Here is a 17,884-nt window from a genome sequence, read left to right as displayed (position 1 = left end):
AGGGGTTAATGTACTGGTACAGCCTGTCTCATTCATATCAGGGGTTAATGTACTGGCTGTGTTATTCATATCAGGGGTTAATGTACTGGCTGTGTTATTCATATCAGGGGTTAATGTACTGGCTGTGTTATTCATATCAGGGGTTAATGTACTGGCAGTGTTATTCACATCAGGGGTTAATGTACTGGCTGTGTTATTCATATCAGGGGATAATGTACTGGCTGTGTTATTCATACCAGGGGTTAATGTACTGGCTGTGTTATTCATATCAGGGGTTAATATACTGGCTGTGTTATTCATATCAGGGGTTAATGTACTGGCTGTCTTATTCATATCAGGGGTTAATGTACTGGCTGTCTTCATATTATGGGTTAATGTACTGGCTGTCTTATTCATATCAGAGTTTAATGTACTGGCTGTGTTATTCATATCAGGGGTTAATGTGCTGGCTGTGTTATTCATACCAGGAATTAATGTACTGGCTGTGTTATTCATATCAGGGGTTAATGTACTGGCTGTGTTATTCGTGTCAGGGGTTAATGTACTGGCTGTCTTCATATCAGGGGTTAATGTACTGGCTGTCTTCATATTAGGGGTTAATGTACTGGCTGTCTTCATATCAGGAGTTAATGTACTGGCTGTCTTCATATCAGGGGTTAATGTACTGGCAGTGTTATTCATATCAGGGGTTAATGTACTGGCTGTGTTATTCATATCAGGGGTTAATGTACTGGCTGTCTTCATATCAGGGGTAATGTACTGGCTGTCTTCATATCAGGGGTTAATGTACTGGCTGTGTTATTCATATCAGGGGTTAATGTACTGGCTGTCTTCATATCAGGGGTTAATGTACTGGCTGTCTTCATATCAGGGGTTAATGTACTGGCTGTCTTCATATCAGGGGGTAATGTACTGGCTGTCTTCATATCAGGGGTTAATGTACTGGCTGTGTTATTCATATCAGGGGTTAATGTACTGGCTGTCTTCATATCAGGGGATAATGTAGGCCTACTATATATCCGTCTCTGTGTACTTATAAGGACATGTAATACATTAAAGTAATCCTCCTCAATGTTATCCCTTATATACCTGCATCCTTAAAACACACAAAATACTGACAATGAGGACGAGAGGAAGGTATAGAGAGAGAGAGAGAGAGGGGATGGAGAATAAGAGAAATGATGGAGAGGGAGAGAAAGGGGATAAAGAGGGAGAGAGAGAGAGAGCGAGAGAGAGAGGTGATGGAGCAGGTGGAGAGGGAACGAAGAGGGAGAGAGGGAGAGGTGATGAAGAGGGAGAGAGAGGTGATGGAGAGGGTGGAGAGAGGATGGAGAGGGAGAGAATGAGGTGAGAGAGAGAGGCGATGGAGACAAAGAGAGGGGGAGGGAGAGCAAAGGAGAGAAAGAGAGAGAGAGAGAGAGATGGAGAGGGGGGGAGAAGAGATGGAGAGGGAGAGAGAGAGAGATGGAGAGGGAGAGAGAGAGAGGTGATGGAGAAGGAGAGAGAGAGGTGATGGAGAGGGAGAGATAGAGAGGTGATGGAGAGGGAGAGATAGAGAGGTGATGGAGAGAGAGAGAGATAGAGAGGTGATGGAGAGGGAGAGATAGAGAGGTGATGGAGAGGGAGAGAGAGAGAGGTGATGGAGAGGGAGAGAGAGATAGAGAGGTGATGGAGAGGGAGAGATAGAGAGGTGATGGAGAGGGAGAGATAGAGAGGTGATGGAGAGGGAGAGATAGAGAGGTGATGGAGAGGGAGAGATAGAGAGGTGATGGAGAGAGAGAGATAGAGAGGTGATGGAGAGGGAGAGATAGAGAGGTGATGGAGAGGGAGAGATAGAGAAGAGATGGAGAGGGAGAGATAGAGAAGAGATGGAGAGGGAGAGAGAACTTGGTTCCCCTCATGCATTTCACATGGGAGCGTCTCTGACCCTCGTTTGTTGTGTAAAACGACTAGCATTAAGCATAATGAAAATGAGCGGCAAGAGGCTGTTGTCTCCCACCCTCCTCTCTCCCCTTCTCTCCCTCCCTCCATCCGTCTCTCTGTCCTGTCCTTATCACTACAGCAGGCAGCACTATAACAGAGCCTGTTAGACAATTCCGAGTCCCAAACACCACCCTCTTCCCTATATAGTGGACTACGATTGACCAGGGCACATGGGTAATTAGGATGCCATTATGAACACACCCCTCTATCTGTTTGCAGCAGTCGTGCAGCAGTTTGAAAGTAGTCACATGACTACGATGATAATGATTTGGAAATATACGGAGTCCTACCCTCTTCTCTATGGTAGAGGATCCTGCGTTTGGTCATGTGGAAAGTATCCGAGTGTATTCATCCAGGGTCTATCGTATGCCGTTTAGCAGCCACATTTATCCTAAAGCAATTTACAATCATACTTTTAAAAAACATTTTACATATGGGTTGCCCCAGTGGAAATGATAAACAAACGCCATGTTCTACTGACTGAGACAGAGGACCCATGCTCTACCGACTGAGACAGAGGACCCATGCTCTACCGACTGAGACAGAGGACCCATGCTCTACCGACTGAGACAGAGGACCCATGCTCTACCTAGTGAGACAGAGGACCCATGCTCTACTGATTGAGACAGAGGACCCATGCTCTACTGACTGAGACAGAGGACCCATGCTCTACCTACTGAGACAGAGGACCCATGCTCTACTGACTGAGACAGAGGACCCATGCTCTACCTACTGAGACAGAGGACCCATGCTCTACTGACTGAGACAGAGGACCCATGCTCTACCTACTGAGACAGAGGACTCATGCTCTACTGATTGAGACAGAGGACTCATGCTCTACCTACTGAGACAGAGGACCCATGCTCTACCTACTGAGACAGAGGACTCATGCTCTACTGATTGAGACAGAGGACTCATGCTCTACCTACTGAGACAGAGGACTCATGCTCTACTGATTGAGACAGAGGACCCATGCTCTACCTACTGAGACAGAGGACTCATGCTCTACCTACTGAGACAGAGGACCCATGCTCTACCTACTGAGACAGAGGACCCATGCTCTACCTACTGAGACAGAGGACCCATGCTCTACCGACTGAGACAGAGGACCCATGCTCTACCTACTGAGACAGAGGACCCATGCTCTACCAACTGAGACAGAGGACCCATGCTCTACCGACTGAGACACAGGACCCATGCTCTACCTACTGAGACACAGGACCCATGCTCTACCTACTGAGACAGAGGACCCATGCTCTACTGATTGAGACAGAGGACCCATGCTCTACCTACTGAACCACAGGACCCATGCTCTACCTACTGAGACAAAGGACCCATGCTCTACCGACTGAACCACAGGACCTATCCTACTGAAACCATCCTGATCTCGTGATAGCTCAAATTCGGTTTCACTTCAAGCATTCAGTTTGTTTGACCAGGCCAGTCAGTTCTGGGATTGATAGATGTCTATTTTAGAGACTTCAGGCCTCTATAAGATCTCCATGATGTACTCTTTATAATGCCTTACATAGATGCTTCATAAATCATTTATAAGCAATTGTCAAAGTGTGACAATCTGATCATCAAGGGGAAAATGTAAGAGTCCTTCAGAAACTAAAGCATGGTAGACATTGGAATGACATGGTTCTTCTCGTGCAAATACTGAGGTGCTTTGGAGACATTCGCTTTTTACTTTACAGTCAAACGTATCTCAAAGAGTTCAACCCAGGTCTGTGAAACAGCGCCGACAGAGATGGAGGAAGACAGAGAAGAGGAAGACTGAGAAGAGGAAGACAGAGAAGAGGAAGACTGAGAAGAGGAAGACAGAGAAGAGGAAGACTGAGAAGAGGAAGACAGAGAAGAGGAAGACAGAGAAGAGGAAGACAGAGAAGAGGAAGACAGAGAAGAGGAAGACTGAGAAGAGGAAGACAGAAGAGGACTCCAAAGCGTCCCCTTCTCCGGCGCCGACAGAGATGGCCGCCCCGCTTCGCGTTCCTAGGAAACTATGCAGTTTTTTTTTTTTTTACGTGTTATTTCTTACATTGGTACCCCAGGTCATCTTAGGTTTCATTACATACAGTCGAGAAGAACTACTGAATATAAGATCAGCGTCAACTCACCATCAGTACGACCAAGATTATGACTTTCGCAAAGCGGATCCTGTGTTCTGCCTTTCACCCAGGACAACGGAATGGATCCCAGCCGGCGAACCAAAAAAACGACTTCGTAAAAGGGGGAAACGGAGCGGTCTTCTGGTCAGACTCCGGAGACGGGCACATCGTGCACATCTCCCAAGTATACTTCTCGCCAATGTCCAGTCTCTTGACAACAAGGTTGATAAAATCCGAGCAAGGGTTCTTTGCTTCACGGAAACATGGCTCACTGGAGAGACGCCATCGGAGTCGGTGCAGCCAGCTGGTTTCTCCACGCATCAGGCAGACAGAAACAAACATCTTTCTGGTAAGAAGAGGGGCGGGGGCGTATGCTTCATGGTTAACGTGACGTGGTGTGATCATAACAACATACAGGTACTCAAGTCCTTCTGTTCACCTGATTTAGAATTCCTCACAATCAAATGTCGACCGCATTATCTACCAAGGGAATTCTCTTCGATTATAATCACAGCCGTATATATTCCCCCAAGCAGACACATCGATGGCTCTGAACGAACTTTATTTGACTCTTTGCAAACTGGAATCCATTTATCCGGAGGCTGCATTCATTGTAGCTGGGTATTTTAACAAGGCTAATCTGAAAACAAGACTCCCTAAATTTTATCAGCATATCGATTGCGCAACCAGGGCTGGAAAAACCTTGGATCACTGCTATTCTAACTTCCGCGACGCATATAAGGCCCTGCACCGCCCTCCTTTCGGAAAAGCTGACCACGACTCCATTTTGTTGATCCCTGCCTACAGACAGAAACTAAAACAAGAAGCTCCCACGCTGAGGTCTGTTCAACACTGGTCCGACCAATCTGATTCCACACTCCAAGACTGCTTCCATCACGTGGACTGGGATATGTTTCGTATTGCGTCAGACAACAACATTGACAAATACGCTGATTCGGTGAGCGAGTTCATTAGAACGTGCGTTGAAGATGTCGTTCCCATAGCAACGATTAAAACATTCCCAAACCAGAAACCGTGGATTGATGGCAGCATTCGCGTGAAACTGAAAGCCCGAACCACTGCTTTTAATCAGGGCAAGGTGACTGGTAACATGACCGAATACAAACAGTGCAGCTATTCCCTCCGCAAGGCAATCAAACAAGCTAAGTGTCAGTATAGAGACAAAGTAGAATCTCACTTCAACGGCTCATACACAAGAGGTATGTGGCAGGGTCTACAGTCAATCACGGATTACAAAAAGAAAACCAGCCCAGTCACGGACCAGGATGTCTTGTTCCCAGGCAGACTAAATAACTTTTTTGCCCGCTTTGAGGACAATACAGTGCCACTGACACGGCCCGCAACTAAACTCTCCTTCACTGCAGCCGACGTGAGGAAAACATTTAAACGTGTTAACCCTCGCAAGGCTGCAGGCCCAGACGGCATCCCCAGCCGCACCCTCAGAGCATGCGCAGACCAGCTGGCTGGTGTGTTTACGGACATAATCAATCCCTATCCCAGTCTGTTGTTCCCACATGCTTCAAGAGGGCCACCATTGTTCCTGTTCCCAAGAAAGCTAAGGTAACTGAGCTAAACGACTACCGCCCCGTAGCACTCACTTCCGTCATCATGAAGTGCTTTGAGAGACTAGTCAAGGACCATATCACCTCCACCCTACCTGACACCCTAGACCCACTCCAATTTGCTTACTGCCCAAATAGGTCCACAGACGATGCAATCTCAACCACACTGCACACTGCCCTAACCCATCTAGACAAGAGGAATACCTACGTGAGAATGCTGTTCATCGACTACAGCTCGGCATTTAACACCATAGTGCCCTCCAAGCTCGTCATCAAGCTCGAGACGCTGGGTCTCGACCCCGCCCTGTGCAACTGGGTACTGGACTTCCTGACGGGCCGCCCCCAGGTTCTGAGCCCTCTCCTGTACTCCCTGTTCACCCACGACTGCGTGGCCACGCACGCCTCCAACTCAATCATCAAGTTTGCGGACGACACAACAGTGGTAGGCTTGATTACCAACAACGACGAGACGGCCTACAAGGAGGAGGTGAGGGCCCTTGGAGTGTGGTGTCAGGAAAATAACCTCACACTCAACGTCAACAAAACTAAAGAGATGATTGTGGACTTCAGGAAACAGCAGAGGGAACACCCCCCTATCCACATCGATGGAACAGTAGTGGAGAGGGTAGTAAGTTTTAAGTTCCTCGGCGTACACATCACAGACAAAATGAATTGGTCCACTCACACAGACAGCATCGTGAAGAAGGCGCAGCAGCGCCTCTTCAACCTCAGGAGGCTGAAGAAATTTGGCTTGTCACCTAAAGCACTCAAACTTCTACAGATGCACAATCGAGAGCATCCTGTCGGGCTGTATCACCGCCTGGTACGGAAACTGCTCTGCCCACAACCGTAAGGCTCACCGTAAGGCTCTCCAGAGGGTGGTGAGGTCTGCACAACGCATCACCGGGGGCAAACTACCTGCCCTCCAGGACACCTACACCACCTGATGTCACAGGAAGGCCATAAAGATCATCAAGGACAACAACCACCCGAGCCACTGCCTGTTCACCCCGCTATCATCCAGAAGGCGAGGTCAGTACAGGTGCATCAAAGCTGGGACCGAGAGACTGAAAAACAGCTTCTATCTCAAGGCCATCAGACTGTTAAACAGCCACCACTAACATTGAGTGGCTGCTGCCAACACACTGACTCAACTCCAGTCACTTTAATAATGGGAATTGATGGGAAATGATGTAAAATATATCACTAGCCACTTTAAACAATGCTACCTAATTTAATGTTACATACCCTACATTATTAATCTCATATGTATATGTATATACTGTACTCTATATCATCTACTGCATCTTTATGTAATACATGTATCACTAGCCACTTTAACTATGCCACTTTGTTTACATACTCATCTCATATGTATATACTGCACTCAATACCATCTACTGTATCTTGCCTATGCTGCTCTATACCATCACTCATTCATATATCTTTATGTACATATTCTTTATCCCCTTACACTTGTGTCTATAAGGTAGTAGTTTTGGAATTGTTAGCTAGATTACTTGTTGGTTATTACTGCATTGTCGGAACTAGAAGCACAAGCATTTCGCTACACTCGCATTAACATCTGCTAACCATGTGTATGTGACAAATAAAATTTGATTTGATTTGAATGTCATGATTTCTCTCGTGCACGGACCCAGGTCACTCTCGTGCACGGACCCAGGTCTCTCTCGTGCACGGACCCAGGTCTCTCTCGTGCACGGACCCAGGTCTCTCTCGTGCACGGACCCAGGTCTCTCTCGTGCACGGACCCAGGTCTCTCTCGTGCACGGACCCAGGTCTCTCTCGTGCACGGGCCCAGGTCTCTCTCGTGCACAGACCCAGGTCTCTCTCGTGCACGGGCCCAGGTCTCGATGATAAACGGTCGTAAAGCAAAAGCACCAACACTGTTACGTTGAAGTGTTTACTTACAGATAGTAAGTGTAGGAGTGGTAGGTTCTTCTGCCCAGTGGTACGTGGTAGGTGAGGTGGTACGTGGTAGATGAGGTGGTACGTGGTTAGGTGAGGTGGTGGTTGGATATAAGCAGTGGAGGACGGCGGGACGGAGGGGCGGAACATGAAATGAAGGAAAGAAAAAGTAAATATATATTAATGTTAGAAAAAATTTATAAAAATGGACAAAAAACAGATATGGTGGGTGGCAGGCAGACAGACAGACAGACAGGCAGACAGGCAGGCAGGCAGACAGGCAGGCAGACAGGCAGACAGGCAGACAGGCAGACAGACAGACAGACAGACAGACAGACAGACAGACAGACAGACAGACAGACAGACAGACAGACAGACAGACAGACAGGCAGACAGACAGGCAGGCAGACAGGCAGGCAGACAGGCAGACAGGCAGACAGACATACAGAAAGGCAGACAGGCAGACAGGCAGACAGACAGACAGACAGACAGACAGACAGGCAGACAGGCAGGCAGGCAGGCAGGCAGACAGACAGGCAGACAGACAGACAGGCAGACAGACAGACAGGCAGACAGACAGACAGGCAGACAGGCAGACAGGCAGACAGACAGAAAGGCAGACAGGCAGACAGGCAGACAGGCAGACAGACAGGCAGACAGGCAGACAGACAGGCAGACAGGCAGACAGACAGGCATGTAGAAGGGAAACATTAAGGTAGACTACAGTTATAGTGAGGAGCAAGGTGGTAGCTTGGTGTTATGTATGCTGACTCTTGGTCGAGATAGACAGACATATGCTCATACATTTGGACTACAGGTCATGTTGGGAACTCGGAACCAGTTAGCTCATTTGCAAGAAAGCCGTTCTGTATAAGACGTGTTAAACACTGATGACACATATATTTCTGCATGCTGCCTCTTCGTATATATATACTCTGATAAACAACAGAGTTCTGCTTTTGTTCTCTCTGTTGTAGATATATGTATATAATAGTGTGATTTTAGTGGCAAGGCCACTTGGCGTTTTAAGGGTGTGCCCAATTTTGCCAAGGAACCGAGGCAATTAAACCGAAAATAGCCAATTAAGTCGATTCAGACGCAGAAAAAAAAAAAAACTTATCGGCTCGGGGATTCAAACCAGCGACCTTTTGTTCAAACCACCAGGCTACCTGCTGCAGAATGATCCCTCTGCCATGTACACATCCATGTACACAAATCATTTCCATCTCATTACAAACGCTATATGTTTTCCTGTTTTGGTATTTGTCAGTGTTCACCGCAGCTAAATGAATACTGGGCTAACAATACTGCCAGGATATTGGAGGCCTGCATTTTGTCACCATAGATGTCTGAAGACGAAAGGGAAATTAACATTTTAACCTCCGAGGTTAGTTCTAAATCAGAACTTAGAATTTCTTAACATGGTTGTAATTCTAAGAGAATGATTCTAAATGAGATCATAATGGATAACAATGAATTCATCTCCCTGACCGTCTCTCTCTCATTTAAACAAGGCAAACAGAAAATCATTTCAATGAAATATCACGGCTGTTTTATTAACTCACACCGTAACAAAAAGCACTGTCAAGCCATGTGAAATGGTAAATGATCGTAGAACAGAAATATAGATCGTGTACATGTCCTAGACGGATATCAATCTAAAAGTTAGGGTGGAATTGTACAGACAATAAAGTAGTCCCCCCCTATCCCTCCTCGCTGTTGTCAAGGCGTTTTCCGCCTCGGCATTCCTTTCGGTACAGATACTGAATACAGTAAACTAGTTTGCGTCTCAAATGTCACCATATTCACTATATAGTGCACTACTGTTGACCATCAGTAGTGCCCTATACAGGGAGTAGTGTGTCATTTGGGACATAATCTTCAGAGCACACCCAACTCATGTAGACAAAATACCGCGTCAGGCTTATGGCCGCTCCTATATTATGGACAACACAACAAGTCAATAAACTGAGGATATTTCAGGCCTGGGTGTACACAGAAGAGCTTTGTTTTTTGCTGAGCTTCATCTTCCCAGATTGGAGACTTGGAGAAGCCCTCCTCCTGTATAGTACCTGAAGCCCTCCTCCAGTATAGTATCTATAGTACCTGAAGCCCTCCTCCTGTATAGTATCTATAGTACCTGAAGCCCTCCTCCTGTATAGTACCTGAAGCCCTCCTCCTGTATAGTACCTGAAGCCCTCCTCCTGTATAGTACCTGAAGCCCTCCTCCTGTATAGTACCTGAAGCCCTCCTCCTGTATAGTACCTGAAGCCCTCCTCCTGTATAGTACCTGAAGCCCCCTCCTCCTCCAGTATAGTACCTGAAGCCCTCCTCCTGTATAGTACCTGAAGCCCTCCTCCTGTATAGTACCTCCCTATAGTACCTGAAGCCCTCCTCCTGTATAGTATGAAGCCCTCCTCCTGTATAGTACCTGAAGCCCTCCTCCTGTATAGTACCTGTAAGCCCTCCTCCTGTATAGTACCTGTACCTGAAGCCCTCCTCCTGTATAGTACCTGAAGCCCTCCACCTCCAGTATAGTATCTATAGTACCTGAAGCCCTCCTCCTCCAGTATAGTATCTATAGTACCTGAAGCCCTCCTCCTGTATAGTACCTGAAGCCCTCCTCCTGTATAGTATCTATAGTACCTGAAGCCCTCCTCCTGTATCTATAGTACCTGAAGCCCTCCTCCTGTATAGTACCTGAAGCCCTCCTCCTGTATAGTACCTGAAGCCCTCCTCCTGTATAGTACCTGAAGCCCTCCTCCTGTATAGTAGAAGCCCTCCTCCTGTATAGTATCTATAGTACCCCCTCCTCCTGTATAGTACCTGAAGCCCTCCTCCTGTATAGTATCTATAGTACCTGAAGCCCTCCTCCTGTATAGTATCTATAGTACCTGAAGCCCTCCTCCTGTATAGTATCCCTATAGTACCTGAAGCCCTCCTCCTGTATAGTATCTATAGTACCTGAAGCCCTCCTCCTGTATAGTATCTATAGTACCTGAAGCCCTCTATAGTACCTGAAGCCCTCCTCCAGTATAGTATCTATAGTACCTGAAGCCCTCCTCCTGTATAGTATCTATAGTACCTGAAGCCCTCCTCCTGTATAGTACCCTGAAGCCCTCCTCCAGTATAGTACCTGTATCTAGCCCTCCTCCTCCTATAGTATCTATAGTACCTGAAGCCCTCCTCCTGTATAGTATCTATAGTACCTGAAGCCCTCCTCCTGTATAGTACCTGAAGCCCTCCTCCAGTATAGTATCTATAGTACCTGAAGCCCTCCTCCTATAGTATCTAGTACCTGAAGCCCTCCTCCTGTATAGTATCTATAGTACCTGAAGCCCTCCTCCTGTATAGTATCTATAGTACCTGAAGCCCTCCTCCAGTATAGTATCTATAGTACCTGAAGCCCTCCTCCTGTATAGTACCTGAAGCCCTCCTCCTGTATAGTATCTATAGTACCTGAAGCCCTCCTCCTGTATAGTACCTGAAGCCCTCCTCCAGTATAGTATCTATAGTACCTGAAGCTAAAGTACATATAGAAAAACTCTCTCCTTGCTCCACTTATTTTTCTTAACTAGGCAAGTCAATTAAGAACAAATTCGCATTTACAATGACGGCCTACCGGGGAACAATGGGTTAACTGCCTAGTTCAGATTTTTACCTTGTCAGCTCAGGGATTTGATCTCTCTCTAGTCTCTCTCTCTCTCTAGGCTCTCTCTCTCTCTTTCTCTCTCTCTCTAGTCTCTCTCTCTCTCTTTCTCTCTCTCTCTCTCTCTCTCTCTCTCTCTAGGTTCTCTCTCTCTCTCTAGGCTCTCTCTCTCTCTCTTTCTCTCTCTCTCTAGGCTCTCTCTCTCTCTAGGCTCTCTCTCTAGGCTCTCTCTCTAGGCTCTCTCTCTCTCTCTAGGCTCTCTCTCTCTAGGCTCTCTCTCTCTCTCTCTCTAGGCTCTCTCTAGGCTCTCTCTCTAGGCTCTCTCTCTCGCTCTCTCTCTCTCTCTAGGCTCTCTCTCTCTCTCTCTCTCTCTCTCTAGGCTCTCTCTCTAGGCTCTCTCTCTCTCTAGGCTCTCTCTCTCTCTCTCTCTCTCTCTAGGCTCTCTCTCTAGGCTCTCTCTCTCTCTCTCTCTCTCTCTCTCTCTCTCTCTCTCTCTCTAGGCTCTCTCTCTCTCTCTAGGCTCTCTCTCTAGGCTCTCTCTCTCTCTCAGGCTCTCTCTCTCTCTCTAGGCTCTCTCTCTCTCTCTAGGCTCTCTCTCTCTCTCTAGGCTCTCTCTCTCTAGGCTCTCTCTCTCTCATTATTTCCTACTTATCTCCTATTCTTTATCTTCCCTTCTATAGGCCTCTCCCTTTTCCTCCTATCTTCAACCCAGTGTCATTGAATGGGGTTGGGGTTAGTTTAATGCCGGTTGTATGATGGGGCCTTGGAGACATTCATCTTTCATAGCAAACTGTTTCTCATTTAGCCGTAAACAGCCGTAATGTAGCGTATCAACATAATCAAATTAATTATTTACATTCGACAGCGACGCTGCCTCTGCTCTTTAGAGGGCGAAAAACCGAATAGGGAGTCGGGAGTAACAACAAAAGTCTTGTTCTTAGAGACTAGAAATAGAAACGAGCTGAGATGTCCAAATTTATCTCATATTGTGTTTATGGAATAATGTGTAAACTAAATGTTAGTTCTCGGCAGTTTGTCTGACTGTGTCATATTGGCATCGTAGTGGTAAAACACAACATGTAGCACTTATACAAAATGGCTGACCTTTTCTTCATGAGGAGGACGACTCCGAGGAAGATAATGACGAAGAGGAGGATGCCAGCGATGACTCCGGCTATCTTCACTGTATGGTCAGTCTGTTTCTCTGGCTCTACCGCGTCAGGCTTATGCGTGGCCGCTCCTATATTATCGACAACACAACAACAACAAACAAACAACATCAACAAACAAACAACATAAACAACAACAAGTAGACAAACACATCTATCTTTCTAAACATGAGGTGTAATGTCTCAATGGCTCCTGGTGTTACAGTAAGCCAGCCAGTCAGTCAGCCAGCCAGTCAGTCAGCCAGCCAATCAGTCAGGCAGCCAGCCAGTCAGCCACCCAGTCAGCCAGGCAGTCAGTCAGCCAGCCAATCAGTCAGCCAGCCAGTCAGTCAGTAGAACATGTATTTATAATCAATCTGCTCTAACATGTCCTGTTAGACTGACTCTATTGAATTTTTTCGGGAAGACAGGTTATCGATAACGGTTGAATATTGATATAGTGGACTGTTGAATCCCTATAGAAGAGAACACAGTTTACTGCTGAAACAGGCGGGGGCGGGGGGGGCGATTCTCCATTTCATCCCCATATGGAGGTTGAATTAAGGTTTCAAGAAATCACACAAGTTACAGTAGCAGTTCTACGGCCAAATAACTGAAACAAAAGAGAGATTTACTGCATGGGTCTTTTAACCACACCAGTACTATGATACTATATCACACAAACGGACCTGTTTAGGATGCTAGTATTACCCTCCCCCTCCCCTACACCTCTAGTATCAGTCTAGGGATATTGGTGTCGGATGTCAGGTAAGATACACAGATCTACTGTGTCTGATGAAGAACACAGGAGATAATGTATTTAGAATGCTTAGTCCTGTCATAGCTACAGCATCGGACACTAAATACCAAACGGAAAAAATAGGATATAATTGCTGTCATATTATACATATTTAATGAAAGGGATTGACTTCTGTAGGAAAATCTCCAATTTCAACAGTTGACATGAGGATTGTAAATTAAAAAACAGGTATTTTATGTAGTGTAACACAGCGAGGATGCTTCATCATAGGTACAGGTGTACTGGAGTAACTTTTTATTCACAACAAACACAACAAACACCACAAACAAGACAAACACAACAAACACAACAAACAAAACAAACACAACAAACACAACAAACAAAACAAACACAACAAACAAAACAAACACAACAAACACAACAAACAAAACAAACAAAACAAACAAAACAAACACAACAAACAAAACAAACAAAACAAACACAACAAACAAAACAAACACAACAAACAAAACAAACAAAACAAACAAAACAAACACAACAAACAGAACAAACACAACAAACAAAACAAACACAACAAACAAAACAAACACAACAAACACAACAAACACAACAAATACAACAAACACAACAAACACCGCAAACAAAACACAGACAACTGAAGAAATAGACATAGGCCTTATAGCTGTACACCAGTATCTCAGAACCAGGCACTTAGGCTGGGAGAACAGGACAGTCCATGTTACAACCTCTACTGGAAACATGAGCAGAGAATCTAACCTGTTAGTTGGTCGTCACCAGCCGCTGGTACGATGCGGAGATACGGAGTCGTGAGCTGGGTCACCAGTATGGCAGCTGAGAGGAGGAGGCACACAGTGTCATGCAGAGAGGGGGGAGGGGAGGGGGAGAGGATGAGAGAGAAATGGAGAGGATGAGGAGAGGGGGAGAGACATGGAGAGGATAAGGAGAGAGGGGGAGAGACAAAGAGAGGGAAGAGGGGAGGGGGAGAGAAATGGAGAGGATGAGAGAGGGTGAGATGGGGAGGGTGGAGAAATAGAGAGAAATGGGGAGAAGATGAGAGGTGAGATGGGGAGGGGAATAGACAGGAGGGGAAATGGAGAGAGAGAACACAACATCTCAGTCACCATTCAACATTAATGCATAAAGACACATTCAATGTTAGAAGAGCTTTATCTAACCTTCCGCTCTAGACTGACATCTAACCTTCAGCTCTACACTGACATCTAACCTTCAGCTCTACACTGACATCTAACCTTCAGCTCTAGACTGACATCTAACCTTCAGCTCTAGACTGACATCTAACCTTCAGCTCTAGACTGACATCTAACCTTCAGCTCTAGACTGACATCTAACCTTCAGCTCTAGACTGACATCTAACCTTCATCTCTACACTGACATCTAACCTTCAGCTCTAGACTGACATCTAACCTTCAGCTCTAGACTGACATCTAACCTTCAGCTCTAGACTGACATCTAACCTTCAGCTCTAGACTGACATCTAACCTTCAGCTCTAGACTGACATCTAACCTTCATCTCTACACTGACATCTAACCTTCAGCTCTAGACTGACATCTAACCTTCAGCTCTAGACTGACATCTAATTTTCAGCTCTACACTGACATCATACCTTCAGCTCTACACTGACATCTAACTTTCAGCTCTGGACTAACATTCAGCTCTATACTAACTACTTACATGTCACTTACTCTAACTACATTCATTGTATTTTACCTAAATACATTAAACCTATTACCACCTTGTGTGGTTAGCTGTCTGACCTTGTGTGGTTAGCTGTCTGACCTTGTGTGGTTAGCTGTCTGATCTTGTGTGGTTAGCTGTTTGACCTTGTGTGGTTAGCTGTCTGACCTTGTGTGGTTAGCTGTCTGACCTTGTGTGCTTAGCTGTTTGACCTTGTGTGGTTAGCTGTCTGACCTTGTGTGGTTAGCTGTCTGACCTTGTGTGGTTAGCTGTCTGACCTTGTGTGGTTAGCTGTCTGACCTTGTGTGGTTAGCTGTCTGACCTTGTGTGGTTAGCTGTATCAACCTTGTGTGGTTAGCTGTTTGACCTTGTGTGGTTAGCTGTCTGACCTTGTGTGGTTAGCTGTCTGACCTTGTGTGGTTAGCTGTCTGACCTTGTGTGGTTAGCTGTCTGACCTTGTGTGGTTAGCTGTCTGACCTTGTGTGGTTAGCTGTCTGACCTTGTGTGGTTAGCTGTCTGACCTTGTGTGGTTAGCTGTCTGACCTCATTAGAATTATTCCAACTCTTTTAGACACAATTGAATCTAACTCTATCTACCACTCCATGTACCAGTGCATTCCGACTGCCTTGTGAACAATACCACGGGCCCTCATGTAGTAAGCAGAGGAGGCTGATTGTCTTTTTACAATCCATTCACTCAATAGGAAATCTATTGTGAAGCTGTGTCTGTCTAGCATAGCTGATGCATGTGACAGGGCTTCCCTGAGCTGTGTGTGTGTCTGTGTCAGAGCAGTGTTACCAGCTCTCCCCCAGGCGTTATCAATCCCCCTCCTGATCAAGTGTTTAAGCTGTCTGGAGTAGCTAACACAAGCAGAATAACAACATGTGTGTGTGTATCTGTGTGCGAGATTGTGTGTGTGTGTGTGTGTCAAGAAAAAGAAGTAAGTTCCCAAAGCCAGAGTACATGGTTGGCGTCTCTGAGACGTGAGAACACACTGTTGACTGGCTGTGTGACTACGATGTTTCTGTGTGCCTGTCGGGTAACAGTGTTCCTATATAAGGTCCGCTGCTTAACAGGTTCATGGCGTTAGTTCTCAAAGGTGTGCAGGTAAAGTTAGAAAGCTAAACACGTCTAGTTCCAGCATTATCGGCCTGGTAAACACGTCTAGTTTCAGCATTATCAGTCTGGTAAACACGTCTAGTTACAGCATTATCAGTCTGGTAAACACGTCTAGTTTTAGCATTATCGGCCTGGTAAACACGTCTAGTTTTAGCATTATCGGCCTGGTAAACACGTCTGATTTCAGCATTATCGGCCTGGTAAACACGTCTGGTTTCAGCATTATCGGCCTGGTAAACACGGGTTCAGCATTATCGGCCTGGTAAACACGTCTGGTTTCAGCATTATCGGCCTGGTAAACACGTCTGGTTTCAGCATTATCGGCCTGGTAAACACGTCTGGTTTCAGCATTATAAGTCTGGTAAACACGTCTGGTTTCAGCATTATCGGCCTGGTAAACACGTCTAGTTACAGCATTATCAGTCTGGTAAACACGTCTGGGTTCAGCATTATCGGCCTGGTAAACACGTCTAGTTACAGAATTATCAGTCTGGTAAACACGTCTAGTTTCAGCATTATCGGCCTGGTAAACACGTCTAGTTTTAGAATTATCGGTCTGGTAAGTCAATGTCCTACCTTTAGTGGCGATGCGGACACAGTCCATCTTGGTCTCCTGTGTCAGAGGAGAAAGAAGAGACAAATAACAGATAGATAGTAATGTGCAGTCATATGATAACACACACACACACACACACACACACACCACATCGTATATGTGTGCGACCTCTCTTCAGCATCGTCCCATCGACAGACAGAAGAGAGGAGAGGAAGAGAAGGCCATAAAAACAACATGTGATGTGTGTGTGTGTGTGTGTGTGTGTGTGTGTGTGTGTGTGTGTGTGTGTGTATTGTATTGTATGTCTGAACCTTGTGGCTTTTTAGCAGCTGCTCCAAAGGCCTCTTTCACCAAACAGACAAATTAAAAAGATTTCACATTAACAGTTTGAGACGATCCAACCGACCGTTGAATTAATTCAATATTCACAATGAATTCACCCAGCTCAGTGTTTCTGTTGGACCTTGGTTCACTAAGTGCTCCATTTCTATTGAAAACGGTAGGCGACCAAACAAATGAATCACACATCAATTAGCCAGTCAGTTCAGAGGTTGAACATGTTTTAACACGTGCGTCTTAATAGTTGAAGTGTTGCGATGACCTCTGACCTGTGTTAATCGAAACATCAGGCGTTCTCTGGACAGTTGGGCAAGAAGAGATATGGGGTAGAACTGCATAACACTGAGACCCCACTATATACCCTAGTTTAACCTGTAGTGAGACCCCACTATATACCCTAGTTTAACCTGTAGTAACACCCCACTATATACCCTAGTTTAACCTGTAGTGACACCCCACTATATACCCTAGTTTAACCTGTAGTGACACCCCACTATATACCCTAGTTTAACCTGTAGTGACACCCCACTATATACCCTAGTTTAACCTGTAGTAACACCCCCCTACTATATACCCTAGTTTAACCTGTAGTGACACACCCCACTATATACCCTAGTTTAACCTGTAGTGACACCCCACTATATACCCTAGTTTAACCTGTAGTGACACCCCACTATATACCCTAGTTTACCTGTAGTAACACCCCACTATATACCCTAGTTTAACCTGTAGTGACACCCCACTATATACCCTAGTTTAACCTGTAGTGACACCCCACTATATACCCTAGTTTAACCTGTAGTAACACCCCACTATATACCCTAGTTTAACCTGTAGTGACACCCCACTATATACCCTAGTTTAACCTGTAGTAACACCCCACTATATACCCTAGTTTAACCTGTAGTGACACCCCACTATATACCCTAGTTTAACCTGTAGTGACACCCCACTATATACCCTAGTTTAACCTGTAGTAACACCCCACT

The 17,884-nt window shown here is 45.8% G+C and overlaps 1 protein-coding gene across 2 annotated transcripts in view; it reads right to left on the bottom strand.

The window, feature by feature from the left end:
• Positions 1-17,884, bottom strand: part of LOC112238841 (receptor-type tyrosine-protein phosphatase mu-like) — a 503,654-nt gene that overhangs the window by 159,642 nt on the left and 326,128 nt on the right. For both annotated transcript variants that reach the window (XM_042308178.1, XM_042308179.1), the window contains exons 14-17: positions 16,577-16,613; positions 13,941-14,015; positions 12,360-12,495; positions 7,610-7,639 (exon numbers count right to left, since the gene is read on the bottom strand). In XM_042308178.1, the coding sequence (XP_042164112.1) occupies positions 7,610-7,639; positions 12,360-12,495; positions 13,941-14,015; positions 16,577-16,613 (278 nt within the window). The remainder of the gene's footprint in view (positions 1-7,609; positions 7,640-12,359; positions 12,496-13,940; positions 14,016-16,576; positions 16,614-17,884) is intronic.

The sequence above is a fragment of the Oncorhynchus tshawytscha genome, linkage group LG28, assembly GCF_018296145.1.
Source record: "Oncorhynchus tshawytscha isolate Ot180627B linkage group LG28, Otsh_v2.0, whole genome shotgun sequence".
Classification (NCBI taxonomy): Eukaryota; Metazoa; Chordata; class Actinopteri; order Salmoniformes; family Salmonidae; genus Oncorhynchus; species Oncorhynchus tshawytscha.
Note: the sequence above shows the minus strand (reverse complement) of the source record. Positions and strands in the feature narration are given on the sequence as shown.